General features: G+C 53.2%; 1 protein-coding gene across 4 annotated transcripts in view; it reads right to left on the reverse strand.

Moving 5' to 3' along the window:
- NAV1 (neuron navigator 1) overlaps nucleotides 1–20,290 on the reverse strand; it is a 168,605-nt gene that overhangs the window by 87,282 nt on the left and 61,033 nt on the right. For all 4 annotated transcript variants that reach the window (XM_032422315.1, XM_032422314.1, XM_032422312.1 and 1 more), the window contains exon 4: nucleotides 3,297–3,399. In XM_032422315.1, coding sequence (XP_032278206.1) covers nucleotides 3,297–3,399 — 103 coding nt within the window. The remainder of the gene's footprint in view (nucleotides 1–3,296; nucleotides 3,400–20,290) is intronic.

Genomic DNA, 20,290 nt, shown 5'->3' on the forward strand with positions numbered 1-20,290 from the left:
GAGAGAGAGAGCGCACGCACACAAGCGGGGGGGGGGGGGGCAGAGGGAGAGGGAGAAGCAGGCTTCCCAGACGCAGGGCTCGATCCCAGGATCCCCAGATCATGACCCGAGCTGAAGGCAGACCCCTAACCGACTGAGCCACCCAGGCGTCCCCAAGGGTTGATTTTTTTCGATCAACAGAACTGGAGGAGCCCAAAGACCCTTGAATCTGAGCACGCAGGTGGTCTCTACAGAAGTCCTGTGCACAAGCTGGGGGTGCCCTGGCTGGGCAGGGCAATTTGTGAGCACTGCCTCTGACCCTCTGTGGGGCTTCCTGACCTGGCGTGCCTCCAGCTTCTCCCCTCCGGGCCCTCCTCTGGTGTTCGGCGTGTGCTTCGTCACATACTGTGTTATTTCTGTTTCTAATTACTGTGGACCTCGGAGTGAATGGAAGTTCCGTGAAGGAGACCGTGGGCCTGTGTGACTGGCCACCTCGCTCACCACTGTATGTCAGCACTTTGCGCAGGGCCTGGCATGTTCTTGGGTCCAGGTACAAGAACCAATCAATGAGGAGCAGACCCAGGACGAATGTGCTGAGTTGAAGAGCAGTGACGTTCTCATCGTCAGACTCAGTCCCGGGACGCACGCAGGTAGGGTTTAATGAAAACAAGCTGACCGTGACGATGAGATGAGAATGGGAAAGGAAAGGATGATGATGGCCATGGTGACGACGCTGGAGAGGTCCAGGACAGCCCGTTTCCCTAGTCAGTCTACACCGCGGCAATAAAATTAGTGCACAGTGTGGGTTGTGCGTATGCGGAGCATCCAGATCCCTCAGTGCTATTCCTGGCCTACTCCTGCTTAGCTCTCTGCACTAAAAGTGCCTCTTCCTCGGTTCTGCTGCTCTTTTTTACCCCACCCCCCCAACCCATCTCCAGACATCTCTAAGTCAGCAGGGGAGGATTCTAGCTTAAAACGTCAGTTCTTGCCTTCCAGCCTTGCATCTGGCACTTCAGTCTTGCCTTTCTCTCTCTCTCTCTCGCTCTCTCGCTCTCTCTCTGGGGTGGGGAGTGGCGGGCTTGGAGGGAGACTTTCATTTCCTCTCCAGCTCCAGCCCCCTGACCCAGACGCTCTCCTTGCTGGGGAAACGAGCCAGTAGAAATAGAGGAAGCAGGACAGAAATAAAAGATTTCTGAAAAAGGAATTGAATCTAGAGCTAGCCTCTAAGTTCCAGAGTGAAAATAACCTGGCTGGAACTGCTCACTGGACGGGAAGCTCCCCATCAAGCATGAAGCCTGTGTTTGTTCTGGGGTTTGGTGCCCAGCACCGTGCCTGGCATGGGTTCTAAGCTTGCCAGACACAGAACCCACCCTCATCAGCCGGCGTAACTCCGGCAAGGGACCCCTCTCCCCAGCCTCGGCTGCTACTTCTCTAACCCAGACGGTATGAACATACCCTGCCTCCTCCCAGGACGGAGGGAAGGGCTGATGGATGGAAAGCACTTTAAAAAGTAAAAAAGCCCTACATACTCAGGGAATCGTTTTGGCTATCAAAGCGTGGACCAGGAAGAATATAAACCAAAGGCTAAGAGAGGAAGTGGCTCTGGGTCCACAGTCAACAGCAAAACCAGCTCAGGGCTCTTGGTTCCTTTTCCACAAAGGGAGGCAGAAGCCAGAGGTCGGAGGCTCTCCCCTCCAACCAGCCAGCTCTCTCTTCTCCACCCCAAACAGAAAGCAAAAAGGGGTCAGGCTGTCCTGCTTCACGGGCTGGCTGCTCAGTCAGTGGCACCAGGACACGGAAGCCGTTGCTTCTACCCTCCCCTGCGGGTGAGTCATTTGGGCTGTGACCCCCTCAGCAACTAAGCACTTTCTGCCTTCTTTGGCATGGAGCTGGCATATGATTTGGTTGAGAGCTGTTCCAGCAACTTCCCTGGATGAGGGAAGGAGGATGCTCAAGATTTCCTCCACCGAGTCCCTGAACTGGTGAGCCAAGCTGAGCCCGGCCCCTGTCTCACTTGGGTCCTGCTCAGGACTGTGAGGGATGGAGGTTAGGAATAGATGTAAAGGGGCCTGAGCCCCAGGGCCTCCAGGAGCCTCCCCCCATGCACTCTTTTCCTCAGATGTCCTTGACCACATCCCTTTCAGTAGGCTGGGTCCTGCAAACCCCACAGAATAGAGGCTTTGATTTAGCACTGAAAATATTTCAGCTATCTGGGAGCAAAGGGCTGAGTGTCCAATAAGGAGGATGGGACAGGGCTAGGCAGAGTAGTGGAAAGAGGAGGAGGGGTGTTCTTAAGCAGAAGAAGAACTAGAGCTGATGGGTGAAAGCTATGAAGCCTGATTTCTGTTCCACTGCCTGGTCATGGCAATCCCACGGTGCACAGAGATGATTGACAGTGAGTTCTCTGTCACTGGAGGTATGTCAGTTTAGTCTGGCTATCACGTGGCCACACACCTGGGCTCAGCAAAGCCCCTATCCTTTTGTCCTTCTGTCCCAACTTTGCTTTCATTTTCCTACCCCAGGAGATGGGGAGGAACCGATCTGCAGTCCAACTGGACAGGCCACCTAATCGCTCTCAGCCTCCCTGCTCCACACCCCCCAGGATTTCCCAATCCTGGCTGTCTGCTCCCTCTCCTTCTACCCCCTGCCTGGCCCTCTATCCCCCTTGGAGCTGACAGCATGAGCTCATCTGAGCAGCTCTAGGAGCCAGTGGGGGAAATTCTGAGTCATGGCAGAGGCCGTGGTCAGTATGCCGCTCCAGGGAGAGGTGCCATGGGAGGGCGGAATGCCCTACACTGCGGGAGGCTGCAAGGTCTCTGCAGGGTGGGGTGAAGGGGCACAGCCCCATGGTGTGGATCTGGGTGACATGGAGCCTGAGCACTCAGGCTCCCTCAGCCACTGGCTGAAGAGGCAAGGGGACACCTAACTGAAAGAAGAGGGAAAAGATGCTGGGTGTTGGGATGGGCACGATTCTAGAAGCCTCTAATAACAGAAACTTCAGGACAGGAGGAGGACAGCATCTGTAACAGATGAGGAGACTGGTGTTGAAGGAGGGAAAGTGGACAGGAAGGTCACGCCCTGAATCATGGGGTGGCTTCCCATTCCCCACTCTTGTGCTTTTCAAACTCATTTGCTCAAAATGAAATCTCATGCTCAAGCGCAAGCAGATCCCAGGCAAAGCCAAGCTTCTTTTGCCAAGATGGCCAACTCTCCTGTCCCTGCCGTGGTGGCACCGTGGGGCTCTGAAGCCCTGCTCTCCAGACTGGGAGAGAGAAAGAGCAGTGGAGGGTGTGGCCCCCTCGGCAGCTTAGACCTACCTGTGAGTCACCTGGGACCCTCGCAGACTGGACATGGTCTCTTCCAGGTTCTGTCGAAGATCCAGGACATTCTGCACTGTCCTCTTTCTCTGGGACTCTGGGTCTAGAGGGAGAAAAGAGCAGCTGGGTGAGTGGAGAACTTTCTGGTGAGAGCTGAGGGTGTCAAGGAGTGGAGACTGACCATGTCCCGAGGACACTGCTCCCCAGGCCATGCTGGTCACCCTAGACACATGCCCTTGAACCGCCTGACGTCTTGACCCTAGGTGGGTGGGCCACCCAGACCCCCTGAGGAACTGTTTCTTCTGGCTTCATTTTTGGAAGGCCTTGCTTCTCAGAGCAGAGGTCCCTGACAGGCAAGGTTCCTGTGGTTGAGGTCAACTGGAATGTCTGCCCCAAACCCCATCTCTAGTGATATGTTGGTAAATGTTTAACAACCAGCCCTCAGAGGTGGGGACGCCCTGACTTGGAGTGTTTGTCAATTTCTGTGGTGTAGATATTCCTCCCATGACTCTTTTAAGCTACCAACATGATGTCACTGACCGCAGGGTTAGGAAGAGATGCTACCAGTCAGCTCTGGGAAGCTGGTAAGAGCCAGCTCCAGCATGTCACACTCCCTGGGCCCCAAGCACTGACTGGGAATGTCTGGAGTTGCTCTATGGGGCTCAGGGGGGATAGTGCAGATAGAGCCCCTAAAAGTGAGGTGGCTGGTGGGGAGGTTGGAAGGCATGAGCAGTCATTCTCTGGAGCACAGACTGAGCTCTGGGCAACAGTGCGCTCCCAAGTGAGGAGGATTGTATGGGTACGGCCGCCACCCTCAGAATCCTAAACGACCAGGGGTCCTTTTATTCAACCTTGGTTTCCAGGCAGAATGTTAACATGGTCAGATGAGAAGAATCAATCTACAACAGCAAAAAGCAAACAGAATTTATCCCATCTCCTTTCCAGAGTGAAAATAACATCCAAAAGATGAAGGGGTTCTGAGCATGAAGAACTCAAAGAACTTTCTCCATCTTTCTATCAATCCATCCAGTAAACCTTATCAAACACAGTTTATGCCAGTAGGCCCTGAGGACACTAAAATGAAGAGGACCTGTCCCTGTCCCATGGTTTATCTTCGACTATGGGATCCAAATTCACTGAATGGAATCAAATCCCCCAAGGCCTCCCTGAAAGGCAATGTATGGAGAGTCAGGGGCCTACAGAGAGCTGATTGCAAAGCAATGGAGAAACCCCAAGAATCCTGACTCTGAGGCTACTTCCCTTTTCTATCCTGAAACCCTCTGTGGTCCTCCCCTGGTCAAACTGCCCTCTTGGTCCCTCCCCGACCCACAGACTCAGCAGGGGCATGAGGTTCTTTTCGCTGCCAAAGGGAACATTTCCGAATCCCTTCAGAGGCCCATCTTCCCCCAAGAATATACTCAGGCCGGCTGGCAGGGGGCTGCTCTGTCTTGTTGGCCGAGGGGGGACTGGGGAGGGTGGGCAGGAAGCCAGGCGGCACCTTTGCTGAGAACCAGCTCCACACCCAGACCCAGGCACCTCTCCTCTCCCTGGGGGAGCCTACAGGAGGCTGCTACTGCTGGTAGGGTCGCTCATGGTGAGCATCATGTATCCGGCTTCCATGCTGGTGGCAAGAAGGGGCAAATGGCAAGCCTCCGTGCCAGGGGCCTGAGCTCTGTCCCACAGAAGTGTCGTCACTTCTGTGGCTGCCAATGCCTATTTATCCTGGCAAATGTCACCTTGTGAGCTTCTCCAAGGCTTTAACGGATGGCTTGGCATGGAACACAGACAGGATCAGAAAGTATACACATATATTTTTAAAGCTTGGTTCCCAAATGCCTGTGTGGGGACTAAGAACATTGTGCCAAGATGTGGGTTCCTGGGCCAGGGCAATTCTTTCTATGGGTTTGGCAGCGATGAGGGAAAGGCGCACATAACTCTAAGGGGTGTGCAGTCCCAAAGAGGAAGGTGACCAAGAGTTACTCAGAGACTTGTGTGCATGCCAACCCTGTGCATGTATCAGCTAGTTGAATCCTCACAACGTTTACGGGAGGTTTGTGCTCTTGTCCCATTTTACAGACGGGAAAACTAAGACTCAAAACCATGGAAGAAATTGCCCAAGGCCACAGAGCGGAGTCGAGCCCAGGAAGAAACTCGTATTTCTTGTGATCTATCACAGGGTATCTCTGCACCATTACTATCAAGCATGGTGACAGCACACAGTAGGTGCTCAATGAACATTTCAATAGACGGATGCTACCACAAAAAATGTGCCAAGAAATACATTTTTAAAAAGAACGGATAGGGGCGCCTGGGTGGCTCAGTGGGTTGAGGGTTTGACTCTCGGTTTTGGCTCAGGTCACGGTCTTGCAGTTGTGGGGTCGGCTCGGCGCTGGGCGCGGAGTCTGCTTGGGATCCTCTCTTTCCCTCCCCCTCTCCCCCTCTCCCTATTCGAGCATGTGTGCGTGTGCTCTCTCTCAAATAAATAAATAAAATCTTAAAAAAAAAAAGAATGGATGGATATATGTCCCTTTAGGAAGATGTCTTTTTTTTCTTTTTAGGGAAAAGTATTTAATACACATGGTAGCCAGCCCCAGGAGGGTCCCTCTGTATTCTCTAATGCTCCTGGCCCTGGGACATGGGGGTGTGGGGGTGTGGGTGTGGAAACCTGGATCTTAATGCTCTAGTAGTGACAAAAAAAGAGACACTTTCCTACTTCTCATTGCACTGATCACATTGCCCTCTTCCCTCAAAGACCACCCTATCCCGCTACCTCATTTCCATGTCGGTAGAGTGGGGTGGGAATACCCCAAAGTCTCATAGACTTGCTGAAAATTAGAGCCACAAGAGTCCTTGGAGGTGACCCGGTCCAAGCTGGTTACAGAAGAGATGGGAGGCTGAGGTCCAGCGAGGGGGAGATGAGCTGGAGGTCTCGGAGAGACGTTAATGGAATAACGTCTGATGCCAAGCCTGCCGGCAGCGTAGGCTACGCGCATACACAGCAGGAGTTTGGGTTAGACCCTGATTTGCTGGAGGGTGACCTAGATCTGCATCTGCTCCTAGGCCTGGGTGGGTCCTGCCGAGGCTACCCCCCTGAAGCTCCCTCCGTGCCCCAGCACTGCCCCCTGGTGGTCATCCTGGGCATGCCAGCCTGCTTCTCAAAGGTTCAGCTCAGGGTGGTGGCTCCTGAGAAGTCTGGCTGTGCTCCACATTTGTGGGTGACGGATACCTTCCTCGGGGTACAGAGGTAGCCCCATGATGAGAGGACTGACATGCACATACAGGGAAGGCCTCTGGAGCTCAAGAAGCTGCAGACACATTGGCTAGGTTGGGGGGCAATTTGATGTTCACGTCCATGACCCCAAGGCAAATCTTTACATATTTAACTAGAAAATATGAATAAAGTTGCATTTGCAAAAGAGTTCGCCCCACCCCTCACCCTTGCCCCCTCTTGACCTTCCCTCCATCCACCTGACTCATACCTAAGCTTCACCGGTTTCTCACCATCTCCCATGAGGATCAGAGATGGGGTGAAGGTCTGTGAGGCACACACCATTTTGTGATGATGACCCCAAAGCTTGCTGATTTGTTTTACTGGATAAGTCATGGTGCCTCAGAGGTCACCTCCATGTGTCTTGTCAAATGTTTAGTCTGGGTGTGGGATAGGCCTAGGGGACATAACAGAGTACAGACACAGCAGAGAGGGAGGGCCTGGTAGCTCCTCTCCTCCCTCAGCGTCCTTCCCTGTGGGATGCAGTCAGCACACCCCCAGCCTATTTGTCATCTTTGTGCAGATGAGAAAAAAGCGTTCTCCAGGCCGGCTTAGCTAGGGTCTTGCTCTTGCTTGGGCCCACGCTGTGGCCAGCAGAGCACACCTGTCCCCTCCATTGGATGCCCTGATCCGAACACCCCTCACAGCCCTACTCTGAGGGTCTGGGTATGCTCGCTCTTAACTCCTATAGAATAGGGTCCAGCTGTAAGAATGGGGTGTGTGTGTGTGTGTGTGTGTGAAGCAGGGTTGGACAAAGGCCAGGTAGGGCTCCTGCAGCTCTGGGTTGACAAGGAGGTCTATGGGGGGAGCTCATGAGGTTGTCCCGGGCGGCTGCTCCAAGCCTTTCCCTGCAAAAGGAGCAGCAACCAGGGAGGATGTATGTGCTCCTCTGGCTCAGAAGAGAGCAAGAGTCTCCCCCAACCCAGCCATCACCATGGTAACTCACAGGTGCCACCAACAACATCACCCTCCCAGCATGCACTGGGCATTGCAAGGTAGGATGGTGTTTCTACACACTGTTGCCCCTTATGCAAGACCACAGAGGGCATACTGTTTGTCATGAGTCTCTGGGCTCACGGACTGGCAATCAAATAAACCTGATACACAGATACACACACACACAAATGCAAATAATGTCGCTCCTGAACGCTTACCACACGGCGGGCATGACCCTAAGCACTTTCCCTATCTGTGGACTCCAAAGCTCCTGTTTTTTCCACTACAATACAGTGCCCCGAAATACACATGTCTCCAGACATACACAACTACTTGTGGTCTGGCCAGTAGTTTGTGGAAACCATTAGAATCACATGTGTGGGGGTGCCTGGGGGGCTCGGCCGGTTAAGCGTCTGCCTTCCGCTCAGGTCATGATCTCAGAGTCTTGGGACCGAGTCCCGCATCAGGCTCCCTGCTCAGCAGGAGTCCGCTTCTTCCTCTGCCCCTCACCCCACTTGTGCTCTCTCTCTCTCTCTCTCAAATAAATAAATAAAAATCTAAAAAAAAAAAAAAGGAATCACACGTGTGCAGGTCTGCAGTTCTGCAGACATATGCACCGAGAGGTTTATGTGGACCCCTCCTCCACTGTAGGTGAGGAAGGAAAAAGAGGAAAGCAGTAGCATAGGGGTCGTTTAATCTGGAGAAGGGATAATGCACAGGGAGGAAGCACTGTGCAACTGGTGGCAAATCAGGAAAACAAGCTTCCTCAGGAAGGCAAGACTGTGAACTTGAACTAGACTAGGAACTAACCAAGAAATGGAGACGCTGGGGCAAGAATGGACAGGGCGGTGTAGTAGCAAGAACACAGTTCTTCGAGTCGGAAAGACCTGAGTTCAGATCCTGCTCTGTCCTTTCTCGGTGTGTCTGACCTTGCACAAGGCACCTCAGCTTGCTGCAAGTTTCCCCCTCTGTAAAATGGGGAGAATAATGGTGCCCCGCTGGGAGGGTTGTGGTGAGGGTGACAGTGTTCATTCAGGTAAAATGCCGTGCGCTGCATTTGGCACATAGTAGGTGCTCTATAAACGGTAGCTCTTGTTCATCAGAAGGTACAAAGGGGCCCGTGAGCAAAGGGTGCACGCTTGCACTGGGGCTGGGGCTGGGGCTGGCTTCTTGGTTCTTTCCTTTGCAGGTGGGGGGTGCCAGCCCCACAGGTGCAGCTCGGGTGGACTGCCCATCCTCCTCTGGGCCCTTGCCCTGGCTGGGGGAGGCCCTCATCCTGGGAGGCAGGGAGTAGACGAGGTGGAAACAAAACTTCATCCTTGAGTCATCAGGTCTGATGACAGTCCTGCACCATAGTGATGTTCCATCTTCAAACCCGCTCCCCCGGACCCCGGCTCAGCCGAGGGAGAGGCTGGGCCTTGGGGGCCATCCCTGGCCAGCAGTCTGAAATCGGAGGTAGTAAGGGATGGGGGCCTCCAACGCAGGCTAAGAACCCCACCAGATTTAGGGAGGTGCGGGGAGGAGGAGGGACTCCAGGGGATCCATCCCCCAGCAGTCAAATTTACCCAAGTTCTGTACAATTTTAATTATTAGCTGACAATTAAGTAAACTGTGATAACTGACTGCCGAAATCTTAATTACTTCCACCAATGTTTCAGAAACCGCATTAGTCGTTTAGCCCAGGGCAGAGGCCACAGAGGACTGGGTTCTCGGCTGACTTCTGTACTGGCTTCTGCTGTGAGTGGCTGGGCTCCGTGAGAAGCCACAGGAGAAACGGAAGTGACTCAAGGGCAAGAACATTTTCAAGTCCTGGCATTTCGGGGCTCGGAAGAATCATCTGCCCTCTCACTTCATAGATGGGGGAAAAACAACACCTCCCTCAGGCCCAGAGAGCGGAAAGGCGTGCCCCGAGTCTCCCAGGTGGTGAACAGCAGGGCAGGTGTGCTCTCGGCCTGGGGCTCTTCCTGGCTGGGTTGTGGGCTGCGGATGAGAGGCACTGAGATGTGTCCCCAGAGGGGGTGATCAAAATGTAAATTACAGTGGAGCACCTGGGTGGCTCAGTCAGTTAAACATCTGACTCTTTGACTTCCGCTCAGGTCAGGATCTCAGGGTCATGAGATCAAGTGGGGAGTCCGCTTGAGATTCTCTCTCCCTCTTCCTCTGCCCCTCCCCCTGCTCGCACACGCGTGCTCTCGCTCTCTCTCTCTCTCAAAATTAACAAATAAATCTTTAAAAACAAACAAACAATGTAAATTACTGTTCGGGATGGTCTGGGAATAGATCCGCTTAGATATCCAGGCTAGACTAAATGACCTGCAGAAGGAGGAATCAAGCATCTCACACACACACACACACACACACACACACACTCAACCACTCCCAAGAAGAAAACAAAAAATCTCTCCTGACCCTATTAGATCCCAAGGGTGGCATCCAAGTCTTCTCCAAACTCTAAAATCTGTCAGCTTGGGCTCCTAGTACACATGGGGCAAACAGCATTATAATAAAAGCGTTACGAACACAAGTATTCCAGCCCTAGCCAGTGGGCCACCTTCCCCAAGAACATTTAGTACCACGAGCACAAAGGATGCTTGGGAGTTTACCACATCACAACTAGTATCCATGGCTGACATGCTGTGTTTCCCACAAGTCAAATGGCTTTGGCATCACTTTTCTCTCTCTCCTCTACTCAAGGACACACACCTTCGAAGTCCAGCCAGAGGAGGCGATGGGGTCCCACCTCTGGGGAGTCCTCAGCCCTCCAGGTCTCCACCCCCTGCTCAGAGGTTGCTCTAGGTGGGTCCTGCAGGTCCTTGCAGCCAGCAGCCTTGCACCAGATGGACTCCTCATCTTGAGTCTTGGGAGGCTCGGTCTGGTGGTGCGGCAGAAGCAGGCATGGAAACTGACAGTGACCCAGCTCACCAGTCTCCGCTGAGCTCAGGCAATCTCCCTACAATTCCACTCCTCCCTCCACCCTGCTCACCATCCGATGAGCCCAGAGGCCCTAGAGAGAGAGCACTGGGTGGGCCTCCATGCAAGAGGCACCCCCTTCCATGGAGCATGCAGGCGGGGGGACGTTTTATTCTGTTACCAATTCTGTCATTTCACTCTCTGGATCAGAGAGCCTCTGCAATATGTCCCTAGTGGGCACTGGGCTAAGAGGAAGGGGGAGGCAGGGGTACAGGGGAGGAAGGCAGCGGGGCAGGCTTGCTCTTCTTGAGGGCACACACTAATTAGCTGTGGGGTCTTGGATAAATGACTTCCCTTCTCTGGGCCTTAATTTCCCTATCTATAAAAAAACGGAGTTGGGAGGGTGCCTGGGCAGCTCAGTCGGTTAAGCATCTGACTCTTGATTTTGGCTCAGGTCATGATCTCAGGACCTGAGATCAAGTCCCATGTCGGCTCTGCTCTGGGTGTGAAGTCTGCTTAAGATTCTCTCTCTCCCTTTGCCTCTCCTCACCCTCCTCTAAAGAAAAAATAAATCAAGGGAGTTGGGGTAGGGAATACCCAAGGCCCCTAACCAACTTTGACCATCTGGTTCTATAGCTTTGTAGTTGGCTAAATCCCATACAAACATCTTTTCTCCCAGAATGTGTTAAAGATTCGGGGGTGAGGGTGTCATCCCCAGTGACCATGACTCAACAGGCTGAGATGGGGCATCTTTGCAAGCCCCCCATATGGATGATACAGAAGGTCTTGTTTTTTAAAAAAATATTTTATTTATTGGGGCACCTGGGTGGCTCAGTCAGTTGGGTGTCTACCTTCAGCTCAGGTCATGATCCTGGGGTCCTGGGATCAAGCCCCACATCAGGCTCCCTGCTCAGTGGGGAGTCTGCTTCTCCCTCTCCCTCTGTCCCCTGCCTCAAATAAATAAATAAACAATCTTAAAAAAAAAGTTTATTCATTTGAAAGAGAGAGACAGACAGAGAGCATGAGCAGGGGAAAGGGGAGGTGGGGTGGGGAGAGAGGGAGAGAGAGAGTACGTAAGGCGGGGAGGAGCAGAGGGAGGGAGAGAATCCTCAAGCTGACTCCTCGCAGAGCGTGGAGCCCAACAAGGGGCTCCATCTCATGAGCCTGAGATCATGACCTGAACTGAAATCAAGAGTCGGACACTTAACTGAATGAGCCACCAGGCACCCCCAGAAGGTCACATTTTGAGAAATTCTGACATCTTGTTGCACACCACCAGAATAGATATCCATCACAAAACAGGGCTGAGTTCCTGATGCCAGGCCACTGGGCTGTGTCCTGGGCCTTCAGGCCAAGTCTACTCCCTGGGCACACATCCACTGTTTTCTGGGAAAGCCCACTCGTCCATCACGAGGAGCCACCTAGTCCCCCTGCTGCTCGGAGGATGCCAGCCCCAGTCCAGTCCCTGCCAGGGTCGCTGCTGCGGAGATGGGCCACAAGGGGGCGCTGCTGGTCCTCAGCCAGCCGTGGCCTTGCGGCGGCTGCAATACTGCAGAAAAGCAGCCCTCTCGCTCTCAGGCTTGCAAGGGGCTGCCAGAAGGGTCTTTTCCCCTCTGCTTTCTGCTTAGCACACCTCCTTTCCTCCCAGATTCTGCACTCCTGGGGCCTGCATCCGGCCCCCGACCCCAGGCCTCAGTGCCTGGGTTGTACTATCATCCTTGGAGAAGCGCCAAGAGTTTACAGCATCTACTTTGGGGAGCCTGTCCTACTCATGGGGAGAGGGAGCAGTGCCTGGCTTCTGGGCTGAGCCGATCAGCCCTGGGCGTGCAGAGGGTTTGGGGGGGGAGTGTTCCGGGGACCTGTGGGCTCCACTTGGCAAGCTCAGATCCAGAGCCAAAGTCTCAGAGAGACTCCAACGGGCTTTCTGCTCCAGTGCCCAGCGGGACGAGGGGTTGCCTGTGGGGTGTGGATGAGGGTTTGGATCTGTGCTCTGGAGGTCTCCCTCCTGGTGAGAGGGAGGAGAGTCACCCCCGCCACACCCCCACCATGCCCAGCCTGGCCCTTTCGGCTGGGGGGGGAGAGGGATAGTGGCAGCCTCTCTCTGCAGTGAGCAGGAGGGAGGAGGGGAGCCAGACAGCAGCTCCACAAGGCTGCCCGGGTCAGGCCGGCTCAGCCTGCTCAGCCGGTGAGCAAGTGCAACCTTTGGAGGCGACCACGGAGAGTGAGCATTAAAGCTCCAGGGGAAAGCAACACCTCCGCGGCCACTTCCTACCGTCTAGCCCTGATACGGCTTTAGGTAAGGACCGGCGGAGGGCAGTCAATGCTGGGCGCTGGGGGCCAAGGAGGGGACGCCTGCCTGCACCCCTGCAGGGAAGGGGTGCCGGTTTGCCAATCCTGTCCTCTTCTCTTCCCCACCCCACGTACCTCTGAATGTGAGGTTATAGGATCAGAGAGAAGATTCTCGAACATATTCAATCTTCTCTCCTTTAAAGACTTGGACACTGGGCTCAGCTCGGGAGGGCAGGCCTCCTGCAGAAAATGAACTGCCTGCCTCCGCAGGAGACAAGCCCTGCCTCTCCTGCCCAGCAGACCTCAAGGTTTACTGGCACTGCTTTCCGGTAGCGATGCTGCCCAGACCCTACATGTTGACACCAGGCTTTCGTGACGCTGCTGCTGGGGGCTGGGAGCTGGGAGTGGTTGTGATAGGGGCAGTTTACACAGCAGAGAGGGGGCTGCAGGCCAAGCGGGGAGGGGAGAGGAAGCTCGGGAAAGGGCTGGGGGCTGGGGGCTGGGCCCGGGCGTGGACCACGATTTCTGACCCAACTAGTAAGATCAGTTACTGGCTAACTCTTCGACAGCGCCGTGTGCCACGCACGGGTCTAGAAGCTTCATGTATATCAGCCCATGTAATCTTCATGACAGCCCTGTGAAGCAGTCCAGTTAGTATCCCAGTTTTGCCATTGAGAAGACTGAAGCCCAGAGAGGTTAAGTAAGCTGCCTAAGGTGATACAGCAGTGAATGGCGAAGCCAGAATTGGACGGCATTGTCCAGTGCTGCAGCCACTAGCTGCAAATGAATATCTAGATACACAGATACAGAGACAGATATACTTCCCAGAACAGAACAGTCACCCTTTTTAACAATTCAGGGGCACCTGGTGGCTCAGTGGGTTGAGCATCCGCCTTGATTTTGGCTCAGGTCATGACCTCAGGGGCCTGGGATCGAGCCCCATGTTGGGCTCCGTGCTCAGCACAGAGTCTGCTTGAGATCCTCTCCCTCTGGCCTTTCCCCCATGCACATGCTCTCTCTCTCTCTCTCATTCTCTCTCAAGTAAATGAATAAAATATTTTTAAAAATAAACTAAAAAATAAAAAAAAAAGTACAATTCAATGGTTCTTAGCACATCTGCAAATTTGTGTGACCATCACCATCACCTAATTTCAGAATATTTTTATCACCCCCAAAAGAACGTGCCCATTAGCAATCACTCACCACTCCCCACCCCACCCCCCCACCCCAGCCCCTGGCAACCACCAATCTCTACTTTCCATCTCTACAGATTTGCCAGTTCTGGACATCTCATATAAACATAATCATGAATATTGGCCTTTTGTGACTGGCTTCTTAGCAGTTCATTCATGTTGTATCAAGTATCACTATGTCATTCCTTTTCACGGCTGAATAACTTTCTACTGCTTGGATATACCATATTTTATTTATCCATTCATCATTTGATGGGCATTTGGGTCATTTCCACGTTTTGCCTATTTTATGAATAAAGCTACTATGAACATTCATATACAAGTCTTTATATGGACATACATTTTCATTTCTCTTGGATATATGCCCAGGAGTGCAACACTGGGTCATACGGTAACTCTGTGTTTAACATTCTGAGGAACTGCCAGACTGTTTTCCAAAGTGGCTGCCTTTGGGGCACATGGCTGGTTGAGTCTGTGGAGCATGAGATTCTTGGTCTCGGGGTTGTGGGTTTGAGCCCCACGTTGGGTGCAGAGATTATTTAAAAATAAAATCTTAAAAAAAACCACCAAAAACCCAAAGCGGCTACCCATTGCACATTCCCACCAGCAGTGTGTGAGGGTTCTGATCTCTCCACATACTCTCCGACATGTGTTATTGTCTGTTTTTTTTTTTTATTATTATGGTCATCCAAATGGGTGTGAAGTATAAATTATTGTAGATTTAATTTGCTTTTCCCTAATGACAAATGAAGTTGAGCATCTTCTATATTTAAAGTTAAATAAAATTTAAAATTCACTTGTCATTTGCCCTTGCCACATTTCAAGTGCTCAATGGCCACATCATCACGTTGGCTCGTAAGCACTATAGATAGAGACCATTTCCATCGCCTAGAAAGTTCTATTGGACAGCACTGCTCGAGCCCAGGGGCATGGTCTATACTAATATCACCGGCTGTTTCCAGGAGGTGTTTGCCCTTGATGAACTGTCTAGTCTGGACTCTCCACTTTACAGATGGGGCCCATCTTGAGGTATTTGGGGCCCTGCGGCTGAAGACCAGAGTGGGTCAGACAGAGACTTGCCAGAGCACAGGGTCTGAGTTAGTGGCAGAAGAGGATCAGCAGCAAAGGCATGCTCTGGCTCTGTGCTTTTGTCACTTAGCTCCTCCAAATCTTTGACATCCTTTCCTTTCCCAGGACCTACCAATGGCCAAGTGACAAGAGGCACTGTCTCTGAAGATACTGCTCTCCTGATGGGAGACCTGCCCCCATCACGCTTCTGCCTGCACCAGAACTCCAGGCTAGGGACCCTCCGGAGTTCTCCCACCCAGACCTTGCTGTCTTCTCTGCTGTAGAGGTGCGTCCCACCTGACTCCTCTGGAAGTAGCTGGACTTCAGCGAGGGGACACGTCGAATGGATAGATGGCCATGGCTTCTGACGCGCCTACTGACCCAAGAAGCCACCGGCTTCCACCTCAGCCATCCATGCAGGGCCTGGCCTCTGGGAGTCCGCAGCCAGGAGGCTGGCATGCACATGTGGGGCTCAGGCACTGTGAGCAGTGCCAGGGGCCATGCTGTTTGCTGGGGACTGATTAGAAAATGGCGAAGTGGGGGTGGGCTGAGGGAATCAGAGAGGGGCTCCTGGAAGATGTGGCCAATGATTTGAAACCACAGGAAGGGAAGGAATGAGTCTGACCACGGACAACAGAGCAAGCCCCTAGTTCAGGAACAATGCAACCTAAGCCAAGGCTGAGCCATGAGAAAGGACTGGCTCTGGCTGTTGGGTGGCAGGAGGCCACGGGGCACAGAGCCAGCTTTACCCCCAACCAGCCCGGGACCTGGGGCAAGGTACTTAATCCTTGGGCCTCAGTACTCTTACCTATAAAATGAAATAATGGCACATACCACCCAGAGCTCCTGATCAGATTTCCTGTCTTTTCCCCCACTAGATTGTCACCTCTGGGAAGGCAGAGACATGGCATATTCATCCTGTATCTGCACACAACACCTCAAATACAGGGCATGCTCCCCTCACTGTTTTAAACAAGACAACAGGAAAGGGGTGTGGATTTGGGGTGAGGGTGGCACGTAGTTTTGGAGACAACGCAGATGTGTAGGGTAACTGGTCTGCCAGTACAAGGTCTGGCCAACTTGTATATGTGCCCGTGTAGATAGCCCCTGCCGCAAGCCTAGAAAACGGTTGCCATGAATGCTCCTCAAACATCAGAGCAGGCATGAGCCTCAGAGGTTGTTGAGCACAAGAAGAAACGGGAGGCCCAATGGAGTGGCAAGGACTCGGTGAAGATGACACAGCTTGCTGATTTCAGAGCCAGGCTGGGGCTGGAGAAGGTAGAGGTCAGGCTTTAAGGAAATTCCTTGGCTCAGAGAAGGTTCGGGACAGTGTGTGGGCGATGCAGGGCTGCCCCAGACGGGGGAGGTCTCTCTGCCTAAGAAGGCTGCTCACACCTCCCTCTTCCCCAGCCCCAGCTCTGCCTGCAGAGCATCTGCTCCTACATCAAAGAGCTGTGATCTGCCCAGCCTGGCTGCCTCCCTGGAGGATTCACATTTCTGGAAAAGCCTTCTATGTCACCGATCCCCTCGACCCTCTGCTGCCTACCACTGGGGACCCTCAGGCTCAGCCCATCTGCCACTAGCACATCTCCCCACCTTCAGGATGGTCCTACTACCCACCAAAAGGACCAGGTTTGGATAAAGGCCATGGCACTGCCCCATGGTTTGGGCACAAACTGAAGCAAGAAGGAATAAGGTCAGCTTTAAGGATTTCCAATTAAGAAGGCAGAGAAATCGTACAGTGAAACTTAATAAGGTTTGCTTAAGAGTTCTTAAAAAGCAGGCAATGTTCTCTGAGGCAGGAGGGGAAGGGGAAGGAGACAATACTTACTCATAATTTTCTAGGTACCGAGCATGATGCTAGACACGGATACACAGTAGTCCCCCTTTATCCACGGTTCCATCTACCCATGGTCCTGAAGCCAATGATCCTCCTGACTAGTGAGAAGGTCAAGGGCAGCCTCGCACTATGTCACAGCGCCTACATCATTCCCTTCACTTCACCTCAGCACGTGGGCATTTTATCATCTCACATCATCACAAGAAGGGTGAGTGCAATGTGAGATAATGTTTTTTTTTTTATTTTTCAAGATTTTATTTGTTTATTTGAGAGAGAGAAAGAGAGCGTGCACAAGCAGGGGGGAGGGGCGGAGGGACAGAGAGAAGCAAACTCCCCACTGAGCAGGGAGCCCGACGTGGGACTCGATCCCAGGACCCTGGGAACATGACCTGAGCCGAAGGCAGACTGACTGACCGACTGAGCCACCCAGGCGCCCCATGAAATGAGAGTCTGCATTCATGTAACTTTCATTACAGTATATTGTTATAATTGTTCTATTTTACTAGAAGCTATTGCTGTTAATCTCTCACTGTACCCAATTTAGAAACTGAGCTTCATCAGAGGTATGTACATACAGGAAAAAACGGTGGATACAGGGTTGGTACTACCCACGTTACAGGCATCACCGGCGGTCTTGGACCATGTCCCCTGCATGGGGGACTTGGGCGACTGTGGTCACTTGGGCGACTGTGGTCTCACTCATCACAGATTTTCAATGAGAAAGCAACCTAATGGAACAGAACCCAGAGATAAACAGCCTAGCTATTTATGACTCCCCTGATTAGCTTCTAATATCTGTCAATAGGACGTACGTGTTCTTAGGGACATACTGCCGACCGAGGCGATCATCCCGGGACTCTGAGGCCCAGCTCATCCTGCCAAAACGTGTAGTCATGCCCCCTTATTCTCGAGAGCATAAGAGGGCATGACTACACGTTTTGCCCCTTAACACAACAGCTATTAGGGGTTAAGTATAATTACCCCCATTTTATAGATGTTTGGCTCAGAGAGGCCCAGTTAACTTCCTAAGGTCCACAGCTTGCATGAGTGGTATAGTAAGAAGGTGAAGCCACATCTGACTCTGAAGTCCGTGCTTTTTCCCAAATACATGACAATGACAACCAAGACAGTATCGCCAGACCCCAGAAGGCCCCTCCTGACTGACACGCCGGCCCTGCACTCCTCACATTCGCAGGAAGGGGCCTGTCCTTTGGGCCGCGGAATGAATGCACTGCAGGACTGCCAGGAGACTGGGGGTGGGGGGGGGGGGGGGGTGATGGGTGGCAGGCCAGGTCAGCGTTCCTCTACCTCCAAGACTCGGGGCCTTGCTGGCGGTCACTGCTCCTGCCCGGTACTTCCTCGAGGGAGCCCTTCCTCCCCACTGGGCTTTGTCCCAGCTCTGGAACCTGCAGATCTTCTGGCCTCGGAAGAACCTTCCTAGAGCATCTGGCAGGCAGGTTGTGTGGCCCGCTTGCCAAGACCAATGGCTATGCTCGACTGCTTAATCAGATCACTCAGAATCCTCCTCTTGCCTGTCCAATTCCAGTGCAGGAGCCTGGGAACCAGCTGTGGCCAAAAGCACGGCTCCGGCACCAGCCCCTCCTCAGGACCTCCCACCCGCTCCTTCATGGGGAACATATGTGGGGGCCTGGAGGCTCCCACCCCACCTCCTCCTGACCCTGTCCTGCCCCTGCTAGCTGGTCTCTCAGGGAGAAGCCAAGGGGTCCCCCACACATCTGGAAGGGAAGGGCCTTCAGAGCTCGAGCACCAGGCTGGAAGCCAAGGCCCCTGGGTCCCAGTCCCAGAATGTTCTGGCACCTGGGGGCAAGCTGCTCAGCCCTTCTGGGCCTTAGTTTCCCCTTCTGAGAGAAAAAAATATCAACCCCATTACCACACTCGTGAAAGTGGGAGAAAGGATATGAGAAGAGAAAGGAAGTGAAGAGGAACTTACATACTGGGCATCTTCTCCAGAAGGTCCAGTGGGGTGGTGTGCAAGGGCTGGGGTCACTCTGGAGAGCCTGGGACCCATACTGAAGTGAAGCCCAGGGAAGGGCAAGAAGAAGCACCCAGTCTCAGCTCTCGCCCAAGCCCAGCAGGGCCTGCATACAGCCCATGGTGGCCCAGGTCCTGCACTGCAGCCCCACCAAGTAACTAAGGATTGGTCACTGTTTGAATGGAGCCGAATTCCCAGGAAAAAAAATTCTCCCCTGGAGATTTCCAAGACTGCAAGCTACAAAGCCACATCTAAGTTCAGTGACAACAAATCCTTCCAGCGTGGAGCCGGTGCCCCTTCCCCACACCCCACATCCCCCCCCCAGCTAGCCCATGTGCTAGGATTCTTGGAAGAACCCAGCACTCCTGCTTCTTCCTGCAGGAGTCCTCCAAAAGAAGGGCAGAGAAGACGTGAGAGGGAAAGACGCCAGTCTGCATGCTGAGTAAGGTCCAGCTTGGACCAGGAGCCACACAGGGCTGGAAGTGGTGACGAGGGGGAGGGCCAGCCTGCCTGCAGGAAGTTCTTGGAGCTGGAGGCAGGGGCTGGGGAGGATGGAGGCACAGGCAGTGAGCTGCCTGCACTCTGGGCACAGGGGCAGTGGGGGTCTGTGTGTTTGAGCCCCTGGGGAGGAGGGTGCTGCAAGAACGCCCTAGGGGCGCCCGGGAGAGCCAACTGCCCTCTGCTGTTCATCTTCCTCCCTGGTGCAAGGAAATGCTCTAAACCCATGGAGGCTGGAGCAGGAGGCCTGAGCATGGAGGCGGCTGGCCCGGGGGTAAATTTAGAACTGGGACCAGGCTTCCAGGGAAAGTGGACAAGAAAAATGAGTACTGAGAAGAGTACGGCCTTGACTCTTGGAAATCCATAGATGCCTTTGGCCGAATTGATCTCCTCTGCCCCTGTCTGGAGGCAAGGAGGCAAATTAACATTTATTAAAAGCGTTCTGTGTGCCAGGCCCTTCACATTCCTATGTCCTTTAAGCCCCATAATACCCCTGTGAGGCAGGCACCTTGAGAGCCCATTTTGCAGCTGTAGAGACTGATGAGCTATTTGCCCTTGGCCTCAGCTAGGAAGAAGCAGGGCTGGGACAAGAACCCATCTTCTCTGATTCCAATTCCAGTGCTCATCCCCGTGAGTCACTTGGGCGACTGTGGTCTCACTTATCACAGATTTTCAATGAGAAAGCAACCTAATAGAACAGAACCCAGAGATAAACAGCCTAGCTATTTATGACTCCCCTGATTAGCTTCTAATATCTGTCAATAGGACGTACGTGTTCTTAGGGACATACTGCCGACCGAGGCGATCATCCCGGGACTCTGAGGCCCAGCTCATCCTGCCAAGACGCGTTCTCCCTGCAAATGATCCCCAGCCCGTCTCGGGGCAAGAGGCCCAGGCAGCTGGTGACCCCTGCCCCCACCGTCCCAGGGGTCGTCCATCTTTAATGAGACAGAGGACGCCGAGGGGGCACCCCAGCCTCAGAAGAAGGGTCAGAGAAAA

The sequence above is a fragment of the Phoca vitulina genome, unplaced genomic scaffold, assembly GCF_004348235.1.
Source record: "Phoca vitulina isolate PV1807 unplaced genomic scaffold, GSC_HSeal_1.0 scaffold26, whole genome shotgun sequence".
Classification (NCBI taxonomy): domain Eukaryota; kingdom Metazoa; phylum Chordata; class Mammalia; order Carnivora; family Phocidae; genus Phoca; species Phoca vitulina.